Source organism: Saccopteryx bilineata, chromosome 1 (assembly GCF_036850765.1).
Source record: "Saccopteryx bilineata isolate mSacBil1 chromosome 1, mSacBil1_pri_phased_curated, whole genome shotgun sequence".
Lineage (NCBI taxonomy): Eukaryota > Metazoa > Chordata > Mammalia > Chiroptera > Emballonuridae > Saccopteryx > Saccopteryx bilineata.
In genome coordinates, this window is record NC_089490.1 from 5,098,604 (window position 1) to 5,125,522 (window position 26,919).

General features: G+C 47.4%; 1 protein-coding gene and 2 pseudogenes across 1 annotated transcript; 1 reads left to right on the top strand and 2 right to left on the bottom strand.

Moving 5' to 3' along the window:
• Positions 1–11,116, bottom strand: part of LOC136334564 (histone-lysine N-methyltransferase PRDM9-like) — a 34,473-nt pseudogene extending 23,357 nt beyond the window's left edge.
• Positions 11,023–12,595, bottom strand: LOC136321101 (histone-lysine N-methyltransferase PRDM9-like). Its single transcript, XM_066254202.1, has one exon. The coding sequence runs from the start codon at positions 12,494–12,496 to the stop codon at positions 11,297–11,299; it is 1,200 nt and encodes a 399-aa protein (XP_066110299.1). The 5' UTR covers positions 12,497–12,595; the 3' UTR covers positions 11,023–11,296.
• Positions 12,596–16,630: 4,035 nt separating this feature from the next.
• On the top strand, positions 16,631–26,557 carry LOC136335036 (uncharacterized; annotated as a pseudogene).
• The last annotated feature ends 362 nt before the right edge of the window (positions 26,558–26,919 follow it).

The following is a 26,919-nucleotide window of genomic DNA, read 5'->3' on the forward strand; positions in this document are numbered from 1 at the left end:
CTTAAAGTAGGAATTATTACTAGGTCTGTATTCTCATTTAATGTAGTGGGCAGTGCTGTTGCTTAATTATTTTTTTCTCTTTTTCTTTTAAATTGAATCCAGGGAAGGGAAGGGAGAGAGGGAGACAGAAGCATTAATCTGTTCCTGTATGTGCCCCAGCCAGGGATTGAACCAGCCACCTCTGCATCTCAGCCCAATGCTGCAACCAACCAGGCCATCCAGCCAAGGCATTTGCCCTTCTGTTTTGCACATATTTGGATCAATATCACAGTAGACCCGTCTAGGAAAAAAAAGCCCACAAATATGTTTTTGCTGCCATCTCCTGTGCATCTTGAGAATAACAGCTAGGTAAAAGTCACCAGAAAGTTGTGTCCTCTGCTGCACTCTGGTGCACAATTGGAAATGAAAAGCTGAGTGCATGTAACCGGAGACTGTCAACCTACTTCTGCGTCACCGCATGGACGTGTCTTTTCTTATCTTTCAATTCGAATCTCTTTACACGCTTATATTTTAGAGACAGCGCAGGGCGGTGTTCGAAGGTGTGGGTCGGTGATGGGGAGGGACCAGTGGCGCGGGGTGTGGACCGCGAGGGGAGGGCCGGCGCGGGTCAGGTCGGACAGCACGGGGCTGGAAGGACGGCGGCAGCAGAGTCAGGTCTGTCTGGGCAGGCGAGGCGCGTGGATGGCATGGGGCGGAGACAGCGAGGGGGCGGTTCTGGCAGCGCTGGGCGGGGTGTTTGGCAGGGGGCTGGGGGAAGAGGGGACTGAGCAGGGCAGTTTGCGAGAGGCAGGATGGGACAGCAAGGGACAGCAAGGATCGAGGATCGGGAACAGCGCGGGGTAGGGGCCACGGGGGCGGGGCTGACAGCGTGTGGTAGACTAGGGTGCGCTGGGGCCCACGAGGGCAGGACACCTCCTGTGGTTGGGTCAGTCCCTGGAAAGGAGCAGCAGCCTCGCCTTAGACAGGAGCTCCCTCCCCGGAGAGGGTACAACTCCCTGAAGAGGGTTTCACGCCTTGGATTTGGTGACCTTCCCAGGAAGGGGGCCCTCCTTCTGTAGAGTGGCTCTTCTTCCATGGAGTGGCGGCATCTCCCTGGAGACGTTTATTTAGGGAAGGGAGGCTCCCCCCCCCCCCCGTAGAATATTTATGAGTTTATTTTAGCCAAAGTGTGCACAATTGTTGGTAATCAAAGTCTCAGCAGATTGAAAAAGTGATCTGGAAAATGGCGTTTTGCCCGTATTCTGTACATCAGAAGCAAAGCGGAAGACAAGGGGTAACATGAAATTGATTGGTGATAGATTAGGGAGGCTGAGCAAAGCAGGGTAATGGTTGAAAAAAAATGTATATACTGAAATTTCTTTTATGTGGGCAGGAATATGATAGCTAACAATGACCGCGATAATAACAACAATGGGGGTGTTCGGCTTCTGCTCTGCTGATATGCTTGCTCTGAGGACTGCAGTAAAAAATTATTCTAAAAAAAAATTATCCGTACATTTCAAAGGTTTGCTATCGTTAGATAGGATAGACAGGCACTGGGGCAGGAAAAGGGGAACAAAGGGGGTTTTATCTCACCCACTGAAGGAGGGGCTCAGAGATCACAGAATCTGCCAGAATAAAATCACCAAATATCCAAACGGCCCTGAAATACTGTACGATGGTCAGAGCATAAGCCAAAGGGGAAACTTTAAAGTTAGAGTTAAAAGTATATGATCTTTGAGACCCCAGCAGGTAGCGGTGCTCAGACGAGCTGAGTTGCCCACTTGTGTCTTGTGCCAAGTTCACAACTTTGCTTAAAAAACTGCTTGCTTTGCCTGAACACTGCACCCTGTCTCTTACCTGAATTCTTTCTCACCTGAGAAGCCCCCTTGGACCTGAGTTTTCTCTGGTGACATTATCAGGTACATTGTTATAGATGCAAAAGACAACAGACAAGCTCAATTAAAGTAAGCCTTTGACCTTTGTTAGAGAAAAATACCTCTATAGGACATGACTACCCACCATGAACTGCTTGCTTTTAGTTAAAAGTTTCCATTTCAGACCATCTTGTGTGGTTATTTTAGGTCTCTGAGTTTGTAAGGCCACCATGCAAGCCTCCCCGGAGCTTGTCAGGTTCAGCATGTGTCCCCTTTTTTTGTCCACACCCTCCTCAGAGAGAGGCTGGCTTCCTAGAGAAGTGCTTCCCTGTCCCAGTAGAGCCCTAGCTCTGTGTTGATCAGGAATCCCTGATTCAACTTCCCTGTGCAGTAGGACACTCCTGCTTTGCAGCAGGGCTGGCAGCCTCTTTGAGACTACTCTTGAGGGGGCAATGAGGACTCTGATTATTGGTACTGAGACCAATTGCCAACTCGAGGAAAGACACGACCAACACACTGTTATAAAGTACCGCACCCCAGATTCTGAAAGGCACTTACCTCATTTCATCGAGTTCATGTAGAGACACCCAGTCCAGATGAATTTTGAAGAGTTTTATTAGAGGAGGAGATTTATTAATATGCTGGCCACATATGGCTGACAGGGAACATCAGGCCCAAATCGTGTAGTGCCAGAAATAGATTAGGGGCTGCTTATATACCCTTGATCACACACAGGGGTGGGAGAGCATGATGTCACAGTACAAGCTGGAAACATTTGTTTAGGGTATACACAGAAACATTATGACTCTCAAGGTCACGCAATCAAAGATGTTTACAAATCTTTCAGGGTTCATCTTTTCTTACTAGTGTAAGAATGAAACCGCACTCGAACATCAGGTGTGCAGGCTTTATTAGAGGAGAAAGATCTGCTGGGGCATTCCTCCAGGAGAAGTGCACCGAAACAGACTCGGAGGCAAACATTTATTAAGGTAGGGAGAGCTTTGAGCAAGTGTGCATTGAGTCAGCAATTCTGGTTTGCACCCTTCTGCAGTCCGACGATTTCGGCTTCCTGGAACACTTCTCCTCGGGGAATCTGACCAGCTTCCTAGAACTTTTCTGTTTCAGGGGCGACAGTACAGTAAGTAAGGGTGGGGTCAGATAGACAAGTGGAACAGCAAAAGGGCAGTTTGGAAGTTCTGGTGAATTCATGTATCCATCATTTCTCAACTCTGTGGTATGATAAAAGAAAAAAGAGGTGAGGGGAAGAAAAGGGTATGGGGTTCAGGAAGGAGGTTTGTCTCACATCAGCCATCTTCTGGAGCTACTTCCTGCTGTTATCCCTATTGAGGGCCTCCTTCGTGAACCTCTCCCTGGGACAGTTGGAATAGGGGCATTTTTATAGAGTTCCAGATTTTTTTGTTTTGTGAGGGCAGGTTTTAGGGTTGGTGTGTAGGGTTAGATTTTTTCAATTTTCTAATTGGTGAAGGTCTGCATGCAGTTCTGTAAGAAACTAGTGAACAAATGTAAGAGGTAGGGTCCAAAAGTTAGAAAAATAAATAGAAGAGTGTGTGGACCAATGAAAGGCAATAGGTAAGACACCCAGTTTATGTGAAACCACTGATTCCATGTTTATGAATTCACTGGTCTTCAGAGAGACAGTGGAAAAAAGACAGGGAAGTGGCCAGTCCCCCTGCCCCTAGACCTACTTCTGAAGAGATTTCTAAACAAGAAGAGGGATTACCTGTACAGCTCCTTTGGTCCTTAGATTGACAGGTAGTGTACTAGGAACTAAAAGAGGCTCATGGGGTGAGATTAGGTTGATATTTGGGGTGAGATAGACTAGGAAAAAGTTTTCTGTCTAATTAGTTGGGAGACACATATAGGTGTTGGTCCCACACGAGTAGAAAGCACCTGATTGGGTGAGGTAGGTTGAGAGGTGAATAGAGAATAGAAGGACAAGGGGTCGGTTTTGTTTCTCTGTTTCTGAGCTCCAGATGGTCAGGGTGGAGAAAAGAGTCATCCTTAGCAGCAGTGGGAGTTGTCAGGATCACGGTGTGTGGACCTGTCCACGTGAAAGTCAGTCCTTGGGCGATGTACTGCTGGAAGCGCCTCTTGGACAGTCTTTGAACAGTTTACTGAGTAACCTGTAAATCCTGTAAGTCCTTAATAAAAGGGTGGTTACATTTCTACAATTTGTAGTTAGAGTTTAAGTCCTAGTGACCACTGCTTCTAGATGGAATTAGCAGCAGGTCCCAGCCTACAATATGTATGGAATATTGAGACAAGAGGAATAAAGGAGATATTATACATTAAATAAAGTAAGAAAATTAGAATGTCAATACCCACAGTAGAGATCTTCGAGGGATAAATAAAACTCAAATATTCAAGCAAGGCAGTGTAGATGGCCCTTGTTTACAAGAAATGAGATTAGTTTACAAGAAATGAGATTAGTTTACCTGCTATTTGGAAGAAATACTTTAGGCTCCTGAATGACGTCCTTGGGCCTTCAATGGCAATTCCCAGCATGCTGGGCAAGGTAAGATCACAGGTAGCTGGAGCAAGGTAAAAGAGACTGAACCCTCCCTTCATGGAGCAAGGGAGCAGCTTACCTTCTCATGTCCCCTTTTCCACAGAAAAGACGTGTCAACAGGTGGGGCTAGGAGACCTGGCAGGCTTCAGTTCAATGACTTTTCTTTCCATTGTGGAGCAGGGCCCTGATAGAGTCCTCTGAAGCCCTTTAGGGTTCTGAAGCCTTTAAGAGCATATGCCAAAAGCTGGTATTTCCTGACTTCTTTAGAGCCTTATTTGCCTTTTCTGGTACTTCCTTGGTCATTATAGACCTTAAAAGCCATGCTCAGCAGATCTCACAGAGGGGCTTGACTAAAAGACCAAAATTGGGAATCCAGTGTCTAAAAAAGCCTATTAGACCGAGGACAGAAAATATTTGGTTTGTGGTGGTAGGTGGTTGGAGATTGCGGAGGTTCTGAGTTAGATCTAGGGTGAGACTTCAGGTGGTGGGCATTAAGGCAATGTCCAGATGGACTACAGACTTAGAGTGAACTTGAGCAGAGAAGACATGATATCCCCTCACAGTGAGGAACTTAAGAAGGGAGGAGGTGTGTCTCCTTGAAGCAGGCAGGGAGGGGCTGCAGAGGAGTAGGTTATTTACATATTGTAAGAGAGTATTAGTTTTGAGATTGCAAGCTGCTAAATCCTGAGCTAGTGTCTGCCAAAACAGGTGTGGGCTGTTTTTGATTCCCTAGGGTAAGACAGTCCATGTAAAGGTAAACAGAAAGTAAGGAATCAGGGTGTAGAGCAGGGTTCCCCAAACTTTTTACACAGGGGGCCAGTTCACTGTCCCTCAGACCGTTGGAGGGCCGGACTATAAAAAAAACTATGAACACGGCCCTGGCTGGTTGGCTCAGCGGTGGAGCGTCGGCCTGGCGTGCGGGGGACCCGGGTTCGATTCCTGGCCAGGGCACATAGGAGAGGCGCCCATTTGCTTCTCCACAACCCCTCCTTCCTCTCTGCCTCTCTCTTCCCCTCCCGCAGCCGGAGCTCCATTGGAGCAGAGATGGCCCGGGCGCTAGGGATGGCTCCTTGGCCTCTGCCTCAGGCGCTAGAGTGGCTCTGGTCGTGGCAGAGCATCCCCCTCTGGTGGGCAGAGTGTTGCCCCTGGTGGGCATGCCGGGTGGATCCCGGTCGGGCGCATGCGGGAGTCTGTCTGACTGTCTCTCCCCATTTCCAGCTTCAGAAAAATACAAAAAAAAAAACAAAAAAAAAACTATGAACAAATCCCTATGCACACTGCACATATCTTATTTTAAAGTAAAAAAACAAAATGGGAACAAATACAATATTTAAAATAAAGAACAAGTAAATTTAAATCAACAAACTGACCAGTATTTCAGTGGGAACTATGGGCCTGCTTTTGGCTAATGGGATGGTCAATGTGCTCCTCTCACTGACCACCAATGAAAGAGGTGCCCCTTCCGGAAGTGCGGTGGGGGCTGGGTAAATGACCTCGGGGGGCTGCATGCAGCCCACGGGCCGTAGTTTGGGGACCCCTGGTGTAGAGGATGGTAAAGAAGATATTCTTGAGGTTTATGATCCTGAAGTGAGCGGTGTTTGAGGGAATGTGTGACAGTAACTTGTAGAGATGAAGGACTACTAGATGGAAGGGAACTATTGCCTCATTGATTAGGCATAAGTCTTGTAGGAGGCGATAAACCCTGAAGGTTTTCAGACAGCAAGGGAGAGGGTATTGCAGGGAGAGTTCATGGGGATGAGTAAGCCTGGCTTAAGAGGTGGGTAATTATTGGTTTAAAGCCTTAGAAACAGACACAGTTACACATTAAACAAAGATTTCACATAAAAGTTATGAATTAAGAAATTTAACTGAGCACGCTTTATTTGTTTCGATTGAAATTATATTAGAGATATTTTCTGACAAAGAGACAAGATGGATTACTTACATAGCTTAATATACAATTCTGCTTTTTTAAGTTTTTCGAGATGGCAAGAATTTGCCAGCATGGAATGGCGGAAGACAGAAGGCAGATGGATGGACAGTGTGAGCAGCTGGATGAAAAAGAATGAGGGTCAGAATCTGCAGGATGAGGGGGAGAAGGGCATAGCTGTAGCGCAAGCTGGTGGGGAGAGGTAAATGGGTAAAATACAGCAAAGGCAGTGGGGAGGGGTTGAAGAAGAGAGACATGCGCCACAGCCAGAGCCACAGCTTCTAAGGAGGGGGGAAGGAATGAAGAACACAGTGGAGAAGGGAGGGGGCTCTTGGAGGGAAGAGACTCAAGCGACAGAAATTTGTAGAGGAATTAGAGAAGGGTCCTGAGAGAAGGGTGCTCTTAGGGGTCAGGCAGGAGAAAGAGAGAGTTGGGAGTCCATGGAGAAGGAAAGATTAGGAGCGGAGGTTTTAGGTGAGGTTTCTTTGGCCAAAACCGGCCTGCGTGTAGAACAAGCAGTACAGAAATTAATGACAGGAGAGAAGGGAGAAGAAAGGCCTGCACACGTAAGGAATCTCTGATGCCCACCCTGTCCGGTGGCAGAAATTGTCAAGATCTCTTAGGATATTGTAATGATAGTAGAAAGCAACCTGGCAAGGTTCCTGGACTTTTAAGGAAGTCTGTAGAAACAGGCCGCTCAGAGTAGAAACCTCCCAAACTGTGAACCTCAGAGAGTAGGGTGAGTTCCAAAGGAGTAGAGGAATAGTCTCTGAGGCCTGACATTGGGAGGAGCCCATGTTCCGAGGGGAGCCTGGCTGGACGGTTTGGACTGAGAGGAGCCCACAGTAGAGAAGACTGGTGAGAGACAGGGCGTCCCCAACTTCAGTCACAGTTCCAAGAGGAGAAAATCTCCATAGAAAGGGAGTCTCAGACAAGAGGTCGTCACCCCAAGGTTGAGTTCCCGAGATGTAGGAGAGAGGCCTGGCTGGGCACGACCAGACTTTCGTAGAAGTCCATAAAGGAGCAGAGTCAGACCACAGGTAGATATGGGGTCCTAAGTCAAAACCGTCTATCCAGGAAGGGGTGTTTTGGAGAGAAATTTGGAGGCCAACTGGGGAAGGGGAAGGGGAAGGGAAAACTCCTTACCATCCTGGTCCAGCAGGGGTTCAGGAAAGGGTTAGACTGCCAGCCAATCGACCTAAAATTACACATCCAAACAGAATCAGGGATTAAGCCTGGGATGAGCTGCCACTGCCTATTGCTTTTCTGGTTGTAAGTTTGGATGGCAAAGAGGGATCGTAAAGACAGTTAGTACCCTGTCCCAGGTTTTGGCACCAAATGTTGGAATCCATGAAAGTCTGAAAGACCAGAGTAACAGGCTTTATTGAAAGGAACTTCTCCCGGGGAGAAGAGCACCAGTTACAGACTATGGGTGTTATATAGTGTTTGGGAGAGCCTGAGGGGAGACTGAGGCAAAAGTTCTGGTACGTCTGGAATGCTCCTCCTTGGGGGGCTTTGAGCATGTGGGTGTTGAATCAAAAGTCCTGGTGTGTCCAGAGCCCCTCCTTGGGGCGGCTTGTCAGCTTCTTGGAATTCCTCTGTCTCAGGGGTGATAGTCCAGTAAGGGTGAGGTCTGACAGATAAGCAGAACATCAAGAGGGCAGTTTCAGATAGTGGAGAGAGAGAAGCAATTTTATCTTTCTTTTTCTTTTTGCAAGAGAGAGAGACAGAGGGACAGATAGGGAAAGACAGGAAGGGAGAAAGAAGAGAAGCATCAATTCTTTATTGGGGCTCCTTTGTTGTTCATTGATTGCTCTCATATGTGCCTTGACCATGAGCTCAATCCAGCAACCTTGGGCTTAAGCCAGCAATCATGGGGTCATGTCTATGATTCCACACTGAAGCCTGCAACCTCACGCTCAATCAAGCTGGTGACCTTGGGATTTTAAACCTGGGTCCTCTGTGTCCCAATTTAGTGCTCTATTCACTGCTCCACTGCTTGTCAGGCACCATTCGCATTTTATAGATTAAAATACAGGTAAAGGGAAGTTGAGAATCTTGCTTTAGGTTGAACAGCTGGTGAGGGCAGAGCAGAGATTCAAAGAAACTACTGAATAATCTGTAGTCCAGGTGGTATGCACCATGAGATGCTCACCCTGCAGAGGCCAGTGAGGAGAGAGAGAGGGAGACCAGGTGCCCAGACTGAGACAGGTACACAGACATGCACATGCACATGTTCTTCCCTGATTTGCACCACTGAGACACAGAGGTCAGAGGAAATATGACAGGAGCCAAGAGAAGCCAAGGGGGGGGGGGGAGTTGTGAATCTACTAGAAAAAAAGGTTCCACTTCCTGGGAGCCAAGGAAATTCCTTTCCTGGTGAGTCTGTCACAAATACCTCTCCCTGGGCAGTGAGCTAAGTAGATTGACTCCAGACTTTCACATTTCCAAGGGTTGAGTTTCTGTGCATGACAGTGTGAGTTCTCTGTGGCTCTCTTGGAACTCTCTGGTTTCAGTGACAGGAGGGAATGAGGTATGTGGTCTTCATAGTTTTTTTTAAAACTTTATTTTTCATTTTAGAGAGGAGAGAGAGAGAGAAAGGAGAGAGGGAGAGAGGGGAGGAGCAGAAAGCATCAACTCTCATATGTGCCTTGACCAGGCAAGCCCAGGGTTTTGAACCAGCGACCTCAGCATTCCAGGTTGAAGCTTTATCCACTACACCCCCACAGGTCAGGCTGTCTTCATAGTTTCATGGTGATAAGATTTATTAGAACAGGAGGCCAAAAGACCATAGAGGATTGGGGTTATCATTCCCATAGCACTTATGGAACTGTTTATCTAGCTCATCTCTTGTTATGAAAGCAAAGAATTTGTTTAACCAGTTACATCTGTACAAATTACACCCTTGTGAGGGAAGGGTCAGTAAACTCCTTCTGAAGTTGCCTCAGAGCTGAGATATGACCCATGTAATAGCTATGGCTATGGAGATGCAATTTTATGCTAATAACTTGCTACCTCTTTCCAAACATAAGGCTTCTCCCCTGAATGTGTTCTCTGGGGCCTGAGATGTGCCTTCAGCGTAAAGCCTCACTCACACACCCTGCAAATATAGGGCATCTCCCCTGAGTGTGTCCTCCAGTGTATGAGATTTGCCTTCTATGTAAAGCCTTGCTCACACTCCCTGCAAACATACGGCTTCTCCCCTGAGTGTGTTCTCTGGTGTCTGAGATGAGACTTCCGTGCAAAGCCTCATTCACACTCCCTGCAAACATAGGGCTTTGGGAGAGCCTGAGGGGATACTGAAGCAAAAGCTCTGGTATGTCTGGAATGCTCCTCCTTGGGGGACTTGAAGCATGTGGGTGTTGAATCAAAAGTCCTGGTATGTCCAGAGCCCCTCCTTGGGGCGGCTTGTTAGCTTCTTGGAATTCCTCTGTCTCAGGGGATGTAGTCCACTATAAGGGTGAGAGGTCTGACAGATAAGTGGAACATCAGGAGGGCAGTTTTAGATAGTGGAGAGAGAGAAGCAATTTTTTTTTTTTTGCATGAGAGACCGACAGAGGGACAGATAGGGAAAAGCAGGAAGGGAGAAAGATGAGAAGCATCAATTCTTTATTGGGGCTCCTTAGTTGTTCATTGATTGCTCTCATATGTGCCTTGACCATGAGCTCAATCCAGCAACCTTGGTCTCAAGCCAGCAATCATGGGGTCATGTCTATGATTCCACACTGAAGCCTGCAACCTCACGCTCAATCAAGCTGGTGACCTTGGGGTTTTGAACCTGTGTCCTCTGTGTTTCAGTTTAGTGCTCTATACACTGCTCCACTGCTTGTCAGACACAATTCTCATTTTATAGATTAAAATACAGGAAAATGTAAGTTGAGAATCTTGCCTTAGGTTGCCTAGGTGGTGAGGGCGAAGCTGAGATTCAAAGCAACTATTGAATTACTCAGACATGTGGTATGCACCATGAGATGCACACACTCTAGAGGCCAGTGAGGGAGACCAGCTGCCCAGACTCAGACAGGTACACAGACATGCATACTCACATGTTCTTCCCTGGTTTGGACCACTGAGACACAGAGGTCAGAGGAAATATGACAAGAGCCAAAAGAAGCCAAGGGAGGAGAATTTTGAGCCTACTAGAAAAAAAGGCTCCACTTCCTGGGAGTCAAGGAAATTTCTTTCTTGGTGAGTCTGTCACAAATCCCTCTCCCTGGGCAGTAAGCTAGGTGGATTGACTCTAGACTTCCATATTTCCAGCAGTTGACTTTCTGTACATGACAGTGTGAGTTCTCTGTGGCTCTCCTGGAACTCTCTGGTTTCAGTGACAGGGGGGAATGAGGTGTGTGGTATTCATAGTTTTATGGTGATAAGATTTATTAGAACAGGAGGCCAAGAGACCACAGAGGACTGGGGTTGACATTCCCATAGCACTTAAGAAACTGTCTAGCTCATCTCTCATTGTGAAAGTGAAGAATTTGTTTAACCAGTTACATCTGTACAAATTACTCTTATGAGGGAAGGCTCAGTAAACTCCTTCTGAAGTCCCCTCAGAGGTGGGATATGACCATGTAATAGCTATGGCTATGGAGATGCAATTTTATGCTAATAACTTCCTACCCTCTATGCAAATATAAGGCTTCTCCCCTGATTGTGTTCTCTAGTGCCTGAGGAAATGTGCCTTAAGTGTAAAGCCTCACTCACACACCCTGCAAACATAGGGCTTCTCCCCTGAGTGTATCCTCTGGTGTATGAGATTTGCCTTCTATGTAAAGCCTTGCTCACACTCCCTGCAAACATAGGGCATCTCCCCTGAGTGTGTCATCAGGTGTATGAGGAGATGAGACTTCTGTGCAAAGCCTTGTTCACACTCCCTGCAAACATAGGGCTTCTCCCCTGAGTGTGTCCTGTGGTGTCTAAGGAGTTGTGACTTCCGTGAAAAGCCAGGTTCACACTCCCTGCAATCATAGGACTTCTCCCCTAGGGTGTCCTCTGCTGTATGAGGTGATCTGCCTTCTGTGTAAAACCTTGTTTACACTCTCTGCAAATATAAGGCTTCTGCCTTGTGTGTGTCCTTTGATGTCTGAGGAGCTGTGACTTCCTTGCAAAGCCACGCTCACACACCCTGCAAACATAGGGTTTCTCCTCTGAGTGTGTCCTTTGGTGTATAAGGAGATGTGACTTCCTTGCAAAGCCACGCTCACACTCCCTGCAAACATAGGGTTTCTCCCCTGAATGTGTCCTCTGGTGTATAAAGAGGTATGACTTCCATGCAAAGCCTTGATCACACTCCCTGCAAACATAGGGTTTCTCCCCTGAATGTGTCCTCTGGTGCATGAGGAGATGTGACCTCTGTGCAAAGCCTCGTTCACACTCCCTGCAAACATAGGGCTTCTCCCCTGAATGTGTCCTCTGGTGTATGAGGAGATATGACTTCCGTGCAAAGCCTCGTTCACACTCCCTGCAAACATAGGGTTTCTCCTCTGTGTGTGTCCTCTGGTGTCTGAGGAGATCTGACTTCTGTGTAAAGCCTCGTTCACACTCCCTGCAAACATAGGGCTTCTCGCCTGAGTGTGTCCTCTGATGTCTGAGGAGATTTGACTTTGATGTAAAGCCTCGTTCACACTCCCTGCAAACATAGGACTTCTCCCCTGAATGTGTCCTCTGATGTCTGAGGAGCTGTGACTTACTTGCAAAGCCACGCTCACACTCCTTGCAAACATAGGGTTTCTCCCCTGAATGTGTCCTCTGGTGTATGAGGAGATGTGACTTCCATGCAAAGCCTCGTTCACACTCCCTGCATACATAGGGTTTCTCCCCTGAATGTGTCCTCTGGTGCATGAGGAGATGTGACTTCTGTGCAAAGCCTCGTTCACACTCCCTGCAAACATAGGGCTTCTCCCCTGTGTGTGTCCTCTGGTGTCTGAGGAGATTTGACTTCCATGTAAAACCTCGCTCACACTCCCTGCAAACATAGGGCTTCTCCTTTGAGTGTGCCCTGTGGTGTCTGAGAATATGTGACTTATCATCAAAGCCTTGGCCACACTCTCCATACTTGATAGCTACAATTCTTGACATTTCTACTCCCATAGATACTTTGCCTGTGTCCACTAAATTTACTTCCTGGCCTGTGCTGGGCACATCCTGCATCATTTTCTCTTGCTCACTACAGCTTCCCATGAGTCCTTTAGAAGGTTTGAAAAAAGCTGTTGAAATACTCCTCTGCCTGGTCCTTTTAAGCAAAGGTCTGGACTTTTCTTTGACCTTTTGACCTTCAGCTTTGTCATCCCAGCTGTATGTATCAGAATGTTGCCGCTGCTGACTTGGATCCTCTGGGCAGTGATCTTCTGATTGGAGCTGTTTTCTTGTAGATGTTCCTGGGAGAATCTCATGGGGGTGACTGCTTGTCACGTGTTGGGTGAGGAATTTCTGACTGGAGAAGACCAGAGAGCAGGAAGGACACAGGTGTATCTCTGGCTTTGGTTCTGCTGAAAGAGTAAATTTTGGTCAGGGTAGAGATTGATAAAGCTGTGTGGGTCATATGTTTTGTCTGCTGTTAAGACTTCTCCCACGAGTCATTCTTATGGGGTTGACAGTATAATCTCTGCCTCCCACAAAGTGTTTCTTTACAGTCTGTTTTATTTTTTAATTTTTATGTACTATATCTTCTTTAGAAATCCAGAAAGCCCATATCAAGGGTCCTATCTACGCACTGCCATATGAGGGACTGTCAAGTAGCATCAGGGTATGTTTAACCCCTTGTATGGGTGGAACAATTCTGACCTTTCTTGCATAGGTCACATAGCTTTTAACACAGTTGTTTTTAACACAGTTGTTTAGAAAGACCACTGGCCCCAATTAGCAATAGTTTCCCTCATAGTTTCCCATAGATAATAAACTGAAAATGTCCTTCCTCAAGCCTCACACCAAATATTCACACTTGATTTCATTTAGTGTCAGTCCATTTCATATACAATGGGAAGTCCTGTCTCAAAATATTTCCCCAACCATACTTTTTAAAAATTGATTAATTTTAGAGAGACAAAGAGAGGAGGAAGAAGAAGTAGAAGAAGAAAAAGAAGAAAGAGAGAGAGAGAGAGAGATAAAGGCATTTATTTATTTTTCTACCTAGACATGCAGTCATTGGTCATTACTCATATGTGCCCTGAACCAGGCTCAACCTTGGTATTTCAGGATGTTGTAACCGACTAAGCTAACCAGCCAGGGCCCCAACCATACTTCTTACATGCCTGACTCCTATTCCTCTCCAGCTAATCAACCATCCTTTCTCACTTAGAGACGAAATAATCTCTGAGAGGAATCCCCACTGAAGTGTATTTTCAAAAAATTAACAAAGCAAATCTTAGAGAATAAGACACCCTATAGCCGAAAACAGCACCATTCTCCCACTTCACTCAGGAAGGTCCCCAGTGTCTCAGCTTGATCACAGCACTGCATTTCCAGGCTGCTGGGCATCTATCCAACCTCTGCTCTTACCCTGTATGCTAAACAGGGGTGGTCCTCAGAAAACAGGCCCTGGCTGTTTTGCTCAGTGGACAGAGTGTTGGCCCAGCATGTAGAAGTCCCAGGTTCAATCCCCGGTCAGGGCACAGATGAGAAGTGACTATCTGTTTCTCTTCCCCTCCCTCTCTCCCTTCTCTCTTTCTTCCCCTTTCAGAATCAGTGCTTCAACTGGTTCAAGCATCAGTCCAATAACTCAGTTGGATCAAGTTTTGACCTCCGGCACTGAGCATAGTTTGGCTAGTCTGAGCATGGACCTCAGACTGGGGTTGCTGTGTGGATCCTGGTTGGGCACATGAAGGAATCTGTCTATCTCCCCTACTCTCACTTAAAAAAATAAATCAAAAGTAAAAAATATAAAGATTTTTCCTAAGAATCAAAGGCATATGAAATCAATCCTTCATTTCTGAAGCTTCTGATTTGAAATCTGACTGACTTTAGAGTGTACCATGAAAATTTCTAAGGTGAGTTCTCTCTTTTCTTTCTATTTCAAAGAATGGTTGTGCCCACCTCCAGCTGCTGTGAGCTCTCTCTTCTGCTTGCTGCTACACTTGATGCCAAACTCGTCACTGTACCTGACCAACAGCTCACAGTCTGGCCTGATGACCCGGCAGGTTCGGTAGAAAATCTGCCTGCGATACTGAAAGGCCACCAAGTTCTGCTCTTCATCATCCTGGGCACAGTTCACAAACCTGGGATTGAGGCAGGTGAAAGAAAAGAAACCCACAGGCGATGAGTTCCTACTACCTCTCAGATCCATGTCTATCTCTGCACCTGACACTCGGGCCCTGATGTCACCCACTCCCACAGTGCTCCCGGAGAACCTTCTGTTCAATGTCTGAGCCTGTCACAATGTCATATGACTTCCTATGTCCATGTCTTTCTTATGGGGCTCATCCTGCCTAATACCATGTTTCAAAGCCATGTCCAGACGTCACCTTCACCCTGATTGTCCATAAAACCTAGTGACCTCTTGCTTCTCTAAACTAAATAAGGTTCCATTTTATATCACAGAACTTGCTACTTGATGTTGGAATCTGTGTCTAGATTAGTTCACATCATTCAATACTCAAGCCAAGTCCATCTTTTCTTGAGAGGCCTTTCTCCATTCTTCTCACATTTTATTTAGATAGCATTTGAGGTCTCAACCAGGTTTCCATAAAAACCTGGAGGTCTCCTCCCAACCCAGAAGTGAGAAGCAGGGAGGCAGACAGACTCCCGCATGCTACCTGACCAGGATCTGCCCAGCATGCCCACCAGGGGGCGATGCTCTGCCCATCTGGGGCATTGCTCTGCTGCAACCAAAGCCATTCTAGCACCTGAGGTGGAGGCCATGGAGCCATCCTCAGAGCCAGGGCCAACTTTGCTCCAATAGAGCCTTGGCTGTGGGAGGGGAAGAGAGAGACAGAGATAAAAAACAGGGAAAGGGTGGAGAAGCAGATGAGTGCTTCTGTGGGCCCTGGCTGGGAATCAAACCCTTGACTTCCACAGGCCAGGCTGATGCTCTACCGCTGAGCCAACTGGGCAAAACTTGGAGGTCTCTTTGTCTTAGCAAAATCATAAAGAACAATAATAGCTTATTCAAATTCTGTAACCCCTGTTAAAAGATCCCCTCAGGAAAGTGTCCTGTGATCATTGATCTGCAGGCTCAGAACTCAGTTTTAGTTAGAAGGGAGGCTGGGATAATTCACTGCCCTCACAGGCTTAGGCCAGTGATTGGCAAACTCATTAGTCAGCAGAGCCAAATACCAACAGTACAACAACTGAAATTTCTTTTGAAAGCCAAATTTTTTAAACTTAAACTATATAGGTAGGTACATTCCTTATAGAGGTAGTGTCTGCACATCGTATTTTGTGGAAGAGCCACATTCAAAGGGCCAAAGAGCTGCATGTGGCTCATGAGCTGCAGTTTGCTGACCACTGGTTTAGGCTGTCCTTGGTTTAAGTATGCTGGCACTGTGCACTTCTCAAAAAATAAAAAAAAAATATTATAGTTAAACATTTGTAAAATCAATTCTTTCACTGTGTCTGTAATTAGTTCTCCATAAGAAGATGGGTTATATGACTTGCTTAAGTAATGAATACCTTCCTCTAAACTGCAATTTAGTAAGGGCTTAAATAATGTTCATTAGATCAATTAAAGTGTAACCCAGGACCTCAAAGTTTTTCTCCAGTGTCTAAATTTTGTCTAGCATAGAGATTTATATTTTGAGGACATATGCTATATTTTTATCCCCTTTTTTCCTCTAAATACCTCTTGCTTTGAAAGAGGACTGCATGGAGAAAAAAGAGGAACAGAGGATTGAGGGAGACCACTGAGGGAGGCATGATGAGAAGGAAAGCTGTATGGGCCTGAGAGGGATGAGTGTTCTCCGTGACTCCCAGAAACTTATTGTCCATACCTCATCCAGTTGGCCCAGGATTCATCCTTCCCATTCACATACTTATAGAAGTTTCTCCCTTTGGTGATCTGCATTTCAGGAAGAAAAAATAAATGTTTTGTTTCAGTTGAGGAGGTAATAGAGAAATTATTTTCCCCTACTTTCAACAAAGCTCTTTCAGCTTGCATGCATTGCCACTCATGACCACATGATACTTTCCTTACTCATCACATCTGAGTTGACCTGTCCACTCAGGGCTGGGAGGAGGCATTCCTTTGTGTCTGTACCACTTTGCTCCCACTTAACCTGTAATTCTCAACAGGAGCTCCATGGTCTGCAAAGTCCACTCAGTACCCAAAGCTATTTTCTCCATCCATGTCCTAGCATGTAGAAAGGCAGGTCCCACCAAGCCATGGAAGGGATGTGGGAAGCCACAAGACAGAAGAAGAGGTAAATACTTCTCACCTGCCAGGAGTATCCATTGTTGCCTGCCTCTTCATCTTCTGTGATCTGGCCCTTATAAGGGCCAAAGTGCAGACCCACTGGCAGAGCAGATGCCTCGTTCCACACTCCAAGCCCAGCCTCAGGGATGCCCGATGGTCTGATTCTCAACCCAGGGGGCAGAGTGAGGGCTGCGTGGTTTGGATGCCCCTTATCCACTGCAGTGTCTTTTACAAATGTAGGGGGCCCATGCACATCACAACTGTCAATGAAGAAGTTCTGACACTTCTCACAATCTGGGGGTGAGAGCAACAGGGATTAGGGAAGGTGTAGTGCATGTTCCTGGACATATAGAGCTTCAGAGAGAGCCCAGGCACTCACATCATTGAGCCTCAATTCTGTAGTGCATGTCCATAGGGGAACAGAAAGTTCTAAGGAGCAAATGACCAGATGAAATTATTGTATGAAGACATGACATGCTTTTGAGGGTCACTTACAGAGGTAGTCATCATTTTGGGGCTCACTGTCCTCTTGGTGCACATGGCCTTTTCTTTCTCGTAGACTATACATCTTTACTTCAGTCTCCTTTCTCCTGAGTTCTAAGTTGGAGAAGAGTGAGTTTGGTGGAGTCTGGAGTGTTAGTCCCTATTTTGTCAGAAAACACACAGTCTTCTCTCATCAAATTATCACCTGTCCTTCTACATACTCTGGTATTTTCCTTTGTCAACTATTGGCTCAGAGAGCCTCTATAATAGTAAGCCATTACACTGACTACAGATGACCAATGCAATATTTGTTTCTAGATCTTCCCACTATAAGGTTTAACTTCCCAAATTGTAGTTATTCATAAAATATTTATTATGGGCACAGTATATGTTAGGTATTGAGGAAAGGCCTGGTATACAACACCAACAGCATATGGTCACTATTATCAGAGATGTATTTATTGGACAACATGTATGTGCCAATTCTTTTATGTTAAATGTAATCCCTAGGCAGTGGCTCAGTGGATAGATCGTTGACCAAGTGTATGTGTCGGGTTTGATTCTGGTCAGGGTACATAGGAGAAGTGACCATCTCCTTCTCCACCCCTTTCTCTCCTTCTCTCTCTCTTCCTTTCCTGCAGCCAGTGGCTCAATTGGTTTGAACATTGGCCCTGGGCACTGAGGATGGCTCGGTTAGCCAGAGCACATCACCCTGAGGTGCTATAAACCAGCACAGTACTCAAGAATTGGGGTTGCCAGGTAGATCCTGATAAGGGTGCATATGGGAGTCAGCCTTTCTATCTCTCCTCCTCTTATCTAAAAAAATACATACACAAATAAATAAATTGAATTGAATACTGTCAAAGAATACATGCATGTATCTTCACCTTACACATTAGCATTCAGGAGCTCAGAGAATTTGTAAGATTTGCCCAAAGATGCAGGGCTAAATTCACTCTCAGTTTAGTAGAGCTTAAATCCAGGCCTATCCAAAGTCCACTTCACATACCTAGGCCATACTTATTAGCCTTTCTAGAGGACTCAGAGGAACTGAAATATACAAATGATTTTCTCTTATCAAATTTTTATCTAGAGTGTTGTCCAGAGGGTCTTGCTTCTCCAGGATGGACTGTGATGCTTAGGACCCAGGTTTGAAACACCAAGGCTGCCGGCTTCAGTGTGGGCTAATTCGGCTTTACTGCAGGTTCACCAGCTTGAGCACAGGGTCACTGGCTTGAGTGTGGAATCATAGGCATGACGCCATGGTTGCTGGCTCAAGTCCAAAGTAGCTGGCTTGAGCAAGGGGTCACTCACTGTGCTTTAGCCCCCCAATCAAGGCATATATGAGAAAGAAATCAATGAACAACTAAGGAACTGCAACGAAGAATTGATGCTTCTCATCTCTCTCCCTTTAGCCAGTCTGTCCCTCCCTCTGTCTCTATCTTACACTAAAATAAAAAGAAAATTGGCCATTCATGTCAAAATATAATAAAGGTCATATAACTGGACAGAAAGTCTATTTTTTTAACATAACACTTTCTCCTTGCTGTATTCTTTTTTTACATTTTTAAAAAAATTTCTTGACCTGTGTTCGCACAGTGGATAAAGCAGCGACCTGGAACACTGAGGTAACCATTTTGTAATCCCAGGCTTGCTTGATCAAGACACATACAAGCAGCAACTACTACAAGTTGATGCTTCCTGCTCTTGTCTGCAACCTCCTTCTCTATTTCTCTCTCTCTCTCTCACTTCTCTCTCTAAAATCAATAAATTACTTTTTTAATTGATTTTAGAGAGAGAGGAGGGAATAGAGTGAGAAACATTGATTTGTTGTTTCACTCATTTATGCATTTAGTGGTTGATTATTCTTTCTTTTTTCTTTTTTTAGCTAGAGAGACAGACAGACAGGAAGGGAGAGGGATGAGAAGCATCAATGTATAGCTGCAGTACCTTAGTTGTTCATTGATTGCTCTCTCATACGTGCCTTGACCAGGGGACTCTAGTTGTGCCAGTGACCCCTTGCTCAAACCAGCAACCTTGGGCTTAAGCTAGTAACGTTGTGCTTCAAGCCAGTGACCATGGGGTCATGCCTATGATCTTTTACTCAAGCCAGCAACCCCACATTCAAGCTGGTGAACCCATCCTCAAGCCCACAACCTTGGGGTTTTGAAGCTGTGTCTTCATTGACCCAGGTTGATGCTCTATGCTTTGTGCTACCACCTGGTCAGGCTCCAATGATGGATTCCTATATGGGCCCTGACTGGACATCAAACCCACAACCTTGGTGTATGGGGATGACTCTGTATCGAATTAAGCAACTTGGCCAGGGCTCCTTTCTGTCTTCTTGTTTCACAGTGGCCTTGTCCAGTCTAATGGTACAGTGACCACCTTGCCTCCATTCCTTCTTATCCTTTCACCTTTACACATATAACTGTCCTTGCCCTTCCTTAATCATCAGTTCGGTCAGCATTAAACAGTCTTGGGAAGAGAGCCTTAGGTCTGTGGACCACGGAAACCATTTGGCTCAACCATTTGGAGATCACATCTGGACTTCAGCTGTGTTTCAGTGCTAGACCCATGAAAGCAGAAGGACCTTACTGACCACACCCTCATGAAACCAGACACACTGAAGAGACGGCTGACACAGGGCCTGATACAATGGTCCCTACCCTGGCCCACAACCCCAGCTGCCTTAATCACCACAATTAATCCTTTCCCATCTGCAATGTGGCCAGCGCTGCCCAGGCAGCCCTGTCCTGGAGCACTGCTCACTGTCCAGACCTTCCTCCTCCTCTTGTGATGACATGTGTTCTGAATGAGTTATTTCTTACATGCTTTTATACTTTTATACTGTTCCTGCTCATTAACACATGTATAAATATGTGTAATTGTTTACACTTAGAAACAGTGTAGTGAATCACCCTTACTGCACAATACACTGTTTGCATCTCACTCATTTGCTAAATGCAAGCTCTGTCCCTTGCTAGCTGCTGAGAGGCCAGGGACCTGACCCTGCTTCCATTTCTAAAGGGAAGCACTCTCCCTGAGGCCCCTCACTTCACTGCTTCATCGGAGTCCATTCTTCATGCGAGTCCTCAGTGTCTTCCACGGGGGTCTGGTGGCCTGCTTGCAGTGACCCATGAAAGAGGGCTGAGGGGCTCTGAGGCCTGGGGAGAAACAATCGTGGTCCCCAAAGGGAAGCACTTGAAGGAGCATGTAAAGCCAGGATCCACGGCCACCATCACAGCCACCTGACCCATGCAGGTTCGCAGTTAGATTCCGACAGTCGGTAAAGAAACAACAGCCAAAAACTGGTAGGCCATTATCTTTAATCCTAGCTTGCACCCGGCGGGCAAGTAAAACACACACTGGGCTCGAAAACCCACTCATTCAGTGCTCACATAGCTACTGACTTATCTGAGTTTCCTAGAATTAAAGGTTTCTAGTGTAACCGTGAGTGGAAAAATTCTGCTTGACCTTTTGTCTAAAATTAAAGAAAGCAGGAATTGACCGCTCCCTACCATAAACCACTGAAAAATTTGCTTAGAGCTAGTGTAACAGTAAAAATAGAAAATTCCTTCTGTCCTTTGCTTGGCTAATTTTGGCTTGCCGAACAAGAACTGGCCCGCCTCGCCCCGATGTAATCATAGGTGATTGCTCTTCTGCAAGTACCTGGGGCAATCACCCGGAGAGCCCTTGCAACTTCCCTATCTCATGACTCCTGAATTCCTGACCTGAGATAATGTATAAAACTTGCTTGCTGAAGATTGTTCGGGGCTCTTGGCCACCTCCTTGCCTTGAGCCCGCTCGCGAGTGTAATAAACTTTTTCGTCTGTTTTACCCACACACTTGGGTCTAGAGTCTTCGTGGTGCACCCTCGGTCAACATTTGGAGGTCCCACCGAGACCCCGCTTCCTCGCAGACCACGAGACGCACACCTGACGCTTGGTGAGTGAAACTGGCGGTGGCTGTCAGGCAGGGACGTGAGTCCCTCCTGGCTGCGACCGACAGATGTGTCCGGGGGTCGCAGGCCACGACTCCGGGGGACGCCCTGGAGTGTGAGGACGACCAAGGATGCTTGGAAGTTCATCCACTGTCTCAGACAGAAACTGTAGATTTGTTGCCAGTTTCCAACCGAGCTCGTTGGTCCGGACCGCTAGGTTTATTTTTGGTTTCATTTTGCCGTTCACAGCGCAGCCGGCTTAGTCTATTCGTCTTTGTGATTGTCCTGGTTATTGTCTTATTTGTGTGTTATTGTCTTTTTGGGTTTGAAATGGGACAGAAAACTTCCACCCCACTGTCCCTGACTCTGTCTCATTGGTCTGAGGTTGATGCCTGAGCCCATAATCTGTCTCTTCTTGTTAAGAAGCGCAAGTGGCAAACTTTCTGTGCCTCCGAGAGGCCCACCTTCGGAGTAGGTTGCCTGACCACTGGAACCTTTCACAAGGACACCATAAAGGTGGTTAAAGCAGTTGTCTTCAATCCAGGACCTCATGGCCATCCGGATCAACAGCCTTATATTTGGGTTTGGGAGGACCTGGATGACAACCCTCCTCCTTGGGTCCGACCTTTCCTTCCTCCCCCTACACCCTCCCTTCCAATAACCCTCTCCACCACTCCGGGCCCTCCCAGACCTGCTCTAACTCATCCGGACATCTGCTCTATGCTTCCACTCAAACCTCCGGAGCCAATGGCACCTGCTTCATCCCTGTATCCTCCTTCCCTCCCCTGTTCTCCCTGAATCTCAAACTGACCTTATTCTTTTTGATTCAGGACTCCCGCCTCCCTATCCCAGGGATGTCCCTGTCAGCACTGCAGGTCCCCAGCTTGGGGCCCCACATCAGGATGAACGGGGACCATCAGTAGAGGGTCCAGCCCAAGGTACCCAGAGCCGGAGAGCACAAACCCCAGATGACGTGGCCGTCACCCTGCCCCTTCGACCTTTCGGACCCCCTGTCCCTGACGGCCAAGGGGGGAACATGCCGGTGCTTCAGTATTGGCCCTTCTCCTCCTCAGATCTATACAATTGGAAAAACAATAATCCGCCTTTTTCAGAGGACCCTGTCAAACTTACTGACCTTCTCGAGTCTCTTATGTTTTCCCATCAGCCCACTTGGGATGACTGCCAGCAGCTCTTAGGTATCCTCTTCACCTCCGAAGAAAGAGACCGAATTCTCCTCGAGGCCAGGAAATTGGTTCCTGGACCTGATGGTCGTCCTACTCAACTCCCCAACCTTATAGATGAGGCTTTTCCCCTGAGGCGGCCTAACTGGGACCCTAATACACCTGAAGGTAGGCAGTGACTCTTACTCTATCGCCAGACTCTGATGATGGGTCTCCGAGCAGCGGCGAGACGCCCCACTAATTTGGCTAAGGTAAGAGAAGTAATTCAAGGACCAGAGGAATCCCCATCCAGATTCCTAGAGAGACTAATGGAAGCCTATAGGAGGTACACCCCTTTCGACCCTGAGTCTGAAGAACAGAGAGGGGCACTGGCTATGGCTTTTATAGGACAGTCAGCTACTGATATTCGGAGGAAACTCCAGAGGATGGATGGGTTACAGGACATGGCTCTGAGAGATTTAGTCAAGGAAGCTGATAAGGTATACTATAAAAGAACGTGAGGAGCAGGAAAATAAGCGAGATAAACGGAGAAATAAAGAGTTAATGAAGATTTTGGCTACCGTAGTAGGGAAGCAGGATAGGAAAGGAAAGAATAGCACCCTGGGCCCGCGCCAGAAGCTGGGATCCAATCAATGTGCTTACTGTAAAGAGGAAAGACATTGGGCTAGAGATTGTCCCAAGAAAAAGAAGAAGACCGCAGACCTCCTTGCCCTGGAAGGTTAGGGGCGTCGGGGTTCGGACCCCCTCCCCGAACTCAGGGTAACATTCAATGTGGAGGGGACACCAATCGACTTTGAGGTGGATACAGGAGCGGTTTACTCTGCCTTGCAGAGCCCGCTGGGTCCCCTCTCAAATAAAAAATCCTTGGTCCAGGGGGCAAATGGATGCCAGCATAGGTCATGGACAACTGAAAGGACAATGGACCTGGGGAGGGGAAAAGTACAGCACTCCTTTCTGGTCATACCAGAATGCCCTGCCCTGCTGCTGGGGAGGGATTTGCTTACCAAGTTGGAGGTGAGTATTGATTTCAAACCTCAGGGACCAGAAGTAAGATTCAGTAACCCTCTTGTCAGTCAGCCTGTTGTGACCATGCTGACCTTGTCTGCTGAAGATGAGTATAAACTGTATGAGACCCCTGCCCCCGGACCTCATTCAACAGAAGACAGGTGGCTTCAGAGCTTCCCAGAGGCCTGGGCAGAAATGGCAGGGCCAGGATTGGCAGTACAAAGGCCTCCGGTGGTAGTATACTTAAAACCCTCCGCCACCCCCATAAGAGTCAAACAATACTACATGAGTAAAGAGGCCCGGGAAGGCATTAGACCTCACATCCAGAGGCTGCTAGGACAAGGGATCCTGAGGCCTTGTCAATCAGGGTGGAACACCCCCTGCTACCAGTGAAGAAACCAGGGACAGGGGACTATAGACCGGTCCAGGATTTGAGAGAGGTTAACAGTCGGGTAATGGACATACATCCAACGGTCCCAAACCCTTACAACCTCCTCAGTACCCTCAGTCCTGACAGGAAGTGGTATACAGTACTGGACCTGAAAGATGCCTTCTTCTGCTTGCGCCTGCATGAGGACAGCCAACCCGTTTGCTTTTGAATGGACTGACCCTGAGAACGGACTCAGCGGACAGCTCACCTGGACGCGGCTACCCCAGGGCTTCAAGAACTCTCCCACCATCTTTGACGAAGCGCTGCACCAGGACTTGAGTGCCTACCGAGCCTCCACCCCTGAGGTAACTCTGTTGCAGTATGTTGATGATCTGTTACTTGCAGCCGCCACCAGAGAGCAGTGCAAACAGGGAACTGAAAAACTGCTTGCCGAACTGGCCAAACTGGGATACCGGGCATCCGCCAAAAAGGCCCAGATCTGCCAACCCGAAGTCACCTTCCTGGGCTACTCTCTCCGAGACGGTAAGAGATGGCTAACTGAGGCCAGGAAAAAGACTGTTACTCAAATCCCGCCTCCGAAAAATCGGAAGGGCCTCAGGGAGTTCTTGGGCACAGCAGGTTTTTGCAGACTATGGATACCCGGCTTTGCCGCACTAGCCGCCCCTCTGTACCCCTTGTTAAAGGATGGAACTGAGTATACCTGGGGAGATGAACAGCAAAAGGCCTTTGACCAAATCAAGAGGGCACTGTTGTCAGCCCCGGCCTTAGCACTCCCCAACATAGAGAAGCCTTTCACTCTCTATGTAGACGAGAAGGAAGGGACAGCTAAAGGAGTATTGACTCAGTCTCTGGGACCCTGGAAACGGCCGGTGGCTTATCTCTCTAAGAGGTTGGACGCAGTTGCAAAAGGGTGACCGGGATGCCTACGGGTGACCGCCGCTGTGGCCCTCCTGGTCAAAGATGCCGACAAACTGACTCTGGGCCAAAAATTGACTGTTGTCGCCCCCCATGCCCTGGAAAGCATAATCAGACAACCTCCAGACCGCTGGCTAACCAATGCCTGCATTACTCATTACCAAAGCCTCCTGTTAGATAAAGACAGGATCACCTTTGGATCTCCAACTGTTTTGAACCCAGCCACCCTGCTACCCAGGAAAAAGGAAGAAACTGTCCACCATCAGTGCAGGGATATCCTAGCCGAGAAGGCTGGGATCCAGAAAGAGTTATGGGACACACCACTGCCACAATCTGACTTAATTTGGTACACTGATGGAAGCAGTTTTCTGTGTGAAGGAGAACGCAGAGCTGGGGCTGCAGTGGTAGACAAGGAAAAAGTAATCTGGTCAGAGAGACTTGCCCCAGGAACCTCAGCTCAAAAGGCAGAACTAATAGCTCTAACAAAGGCCTTAGAACTGGCTAGTGGTAAGCGGGCCACCGTCTACACGAACAGCAGGTATGCATTTGCCACTGCACATGTGCATGGGGGCAATTTACAAAGAAAGGGGCCTGCTCACATCAGCAGGTAAAGACATTAAGCACAAACAAGAAATCCTAGCCCTCTTAGATGCTGTCATGCTCCCACGGGAGCTGGCCATTGTCCATTGCCCTGGGCACCAGAAAGGGCAAGACCCAGTAGCCAAAGGCAACAGGAAGGTGGATGAGGAGGCTCGAGCGGTAGCCATGAGGACTGCCTCCAACATCCTCACTATAGAAGCAGAGCCATCCCCCACCCTGACCCACTTAGAGGAACCTGAGGATGCTCGGACGTTCCTCCAGATGGCCCACCATCTCACCCACCTTGGGACTGACAAACTGGTACAACTGCTTCAGGATGATAAAACATTGACCACCCCCGAGAAGAGGCAAATGGCAAAGGAAGTAGTCAAAGCTTGTAAGGCCTGCCAGATGGTAAATACCTACCCAGCCAAAGGAACCAGAGGAACCCGTCTCCGAGGCACCAGACCAGGCCAATATTGGGAAGTAGACTTCACTGAGGTAAAACCTGCCAAGTATGGACTAAGGTATCTCTTAGTTTTTGTAGACACCTTTTCAGGATGGGTAGAAGCCTTCCCTACCAAACATGATATGGCGGCGGTGGTAATTAAGAAGATTATGGAAGAAATCTTTCCTAGATTTGGCCTTCCAAAGGTAATAGGGTGTGATAACAGACCGGCGTTTGTGGCCCAGGTAAGCCAGGGGGTAGCCAAAATATTGGGAATTAATTGGAAACTACATTGTGCTTATAGACCCCAAAGTTCAGGACAGGTAGAGAGAATGAATAGAACAATTAAAGAGACCTTAACTAAATTAGTCATAGAGACTGGCCATAGGGATTGGGTAATGCTCCTACCATACGCTCTTTTCCGGGCTCGAAATACCCCTTCCGCTAAAACTAACCTAACTCCCTTTGAAATACTTTTTGGAACCCCTCCGCCTATTCGGGATTTATCCCCCTCTGACATAAATATCCCGAATACCCCCTTGTCTGTTAGGTTACAGGCCTTGGCCAGAGTGCAACATTGCCTATGGAAGCAGTTGTCTGACCTTTACCAGCCGGCAGGAGATGGGACCCCGCATCGCTACCAGGTTGGGGACTTTGTCTATGTCCGGAGACACCAACACCGAACACTCGAACCCCGCTGGAAGGGACCCTACCAGGTCCTCCTCATCACACCCACCACTGTAAAGGTCGATGGCATCGCCGTTTGGATCCATACGTCACACCTCAAGCCTGCTCCTGCTCCTGATGACCAGTGGACAGTGGAGAAAACAGATAATCCCCTCAAGCTGTGTGTCCACCGCCGCAACAAATCCCCACCAACCGACCTGGCAGACATGGCAGGTGATATCAGGGACCAGTGACATAGTATGGGAAGTGACTTCCAATGACCATCCCCCCTGGACTTGGTGGCCGTCCCTGTATCCAGACCTCTGCAGCTTGCGGCAGGGCTGGAGACTTGGGACATCCCGACCACGGACCCTGCTAGACCCCTTCCTTGTAATATGTCTAGGAACCCCGTCTGCCTCAGACAAGGCCCGATGCCTGCAGACTATTTCAATTTCCCCTAACAGTTCCTATTTAGTCCCTGAAAAAGGAACTCGGTGGGCATGCAGAACGGGCCTGACTCCCTGTGTGTCCACTCAGGCCTTTAACAACTCACAAGATTTTTGTGTAATGGTTAAAGTGTTCCCCCCCCCGCCTTATATATCATGGGGATGAGGACTTTGAAGAGGCGATTGAAGGGCGGACCAGGT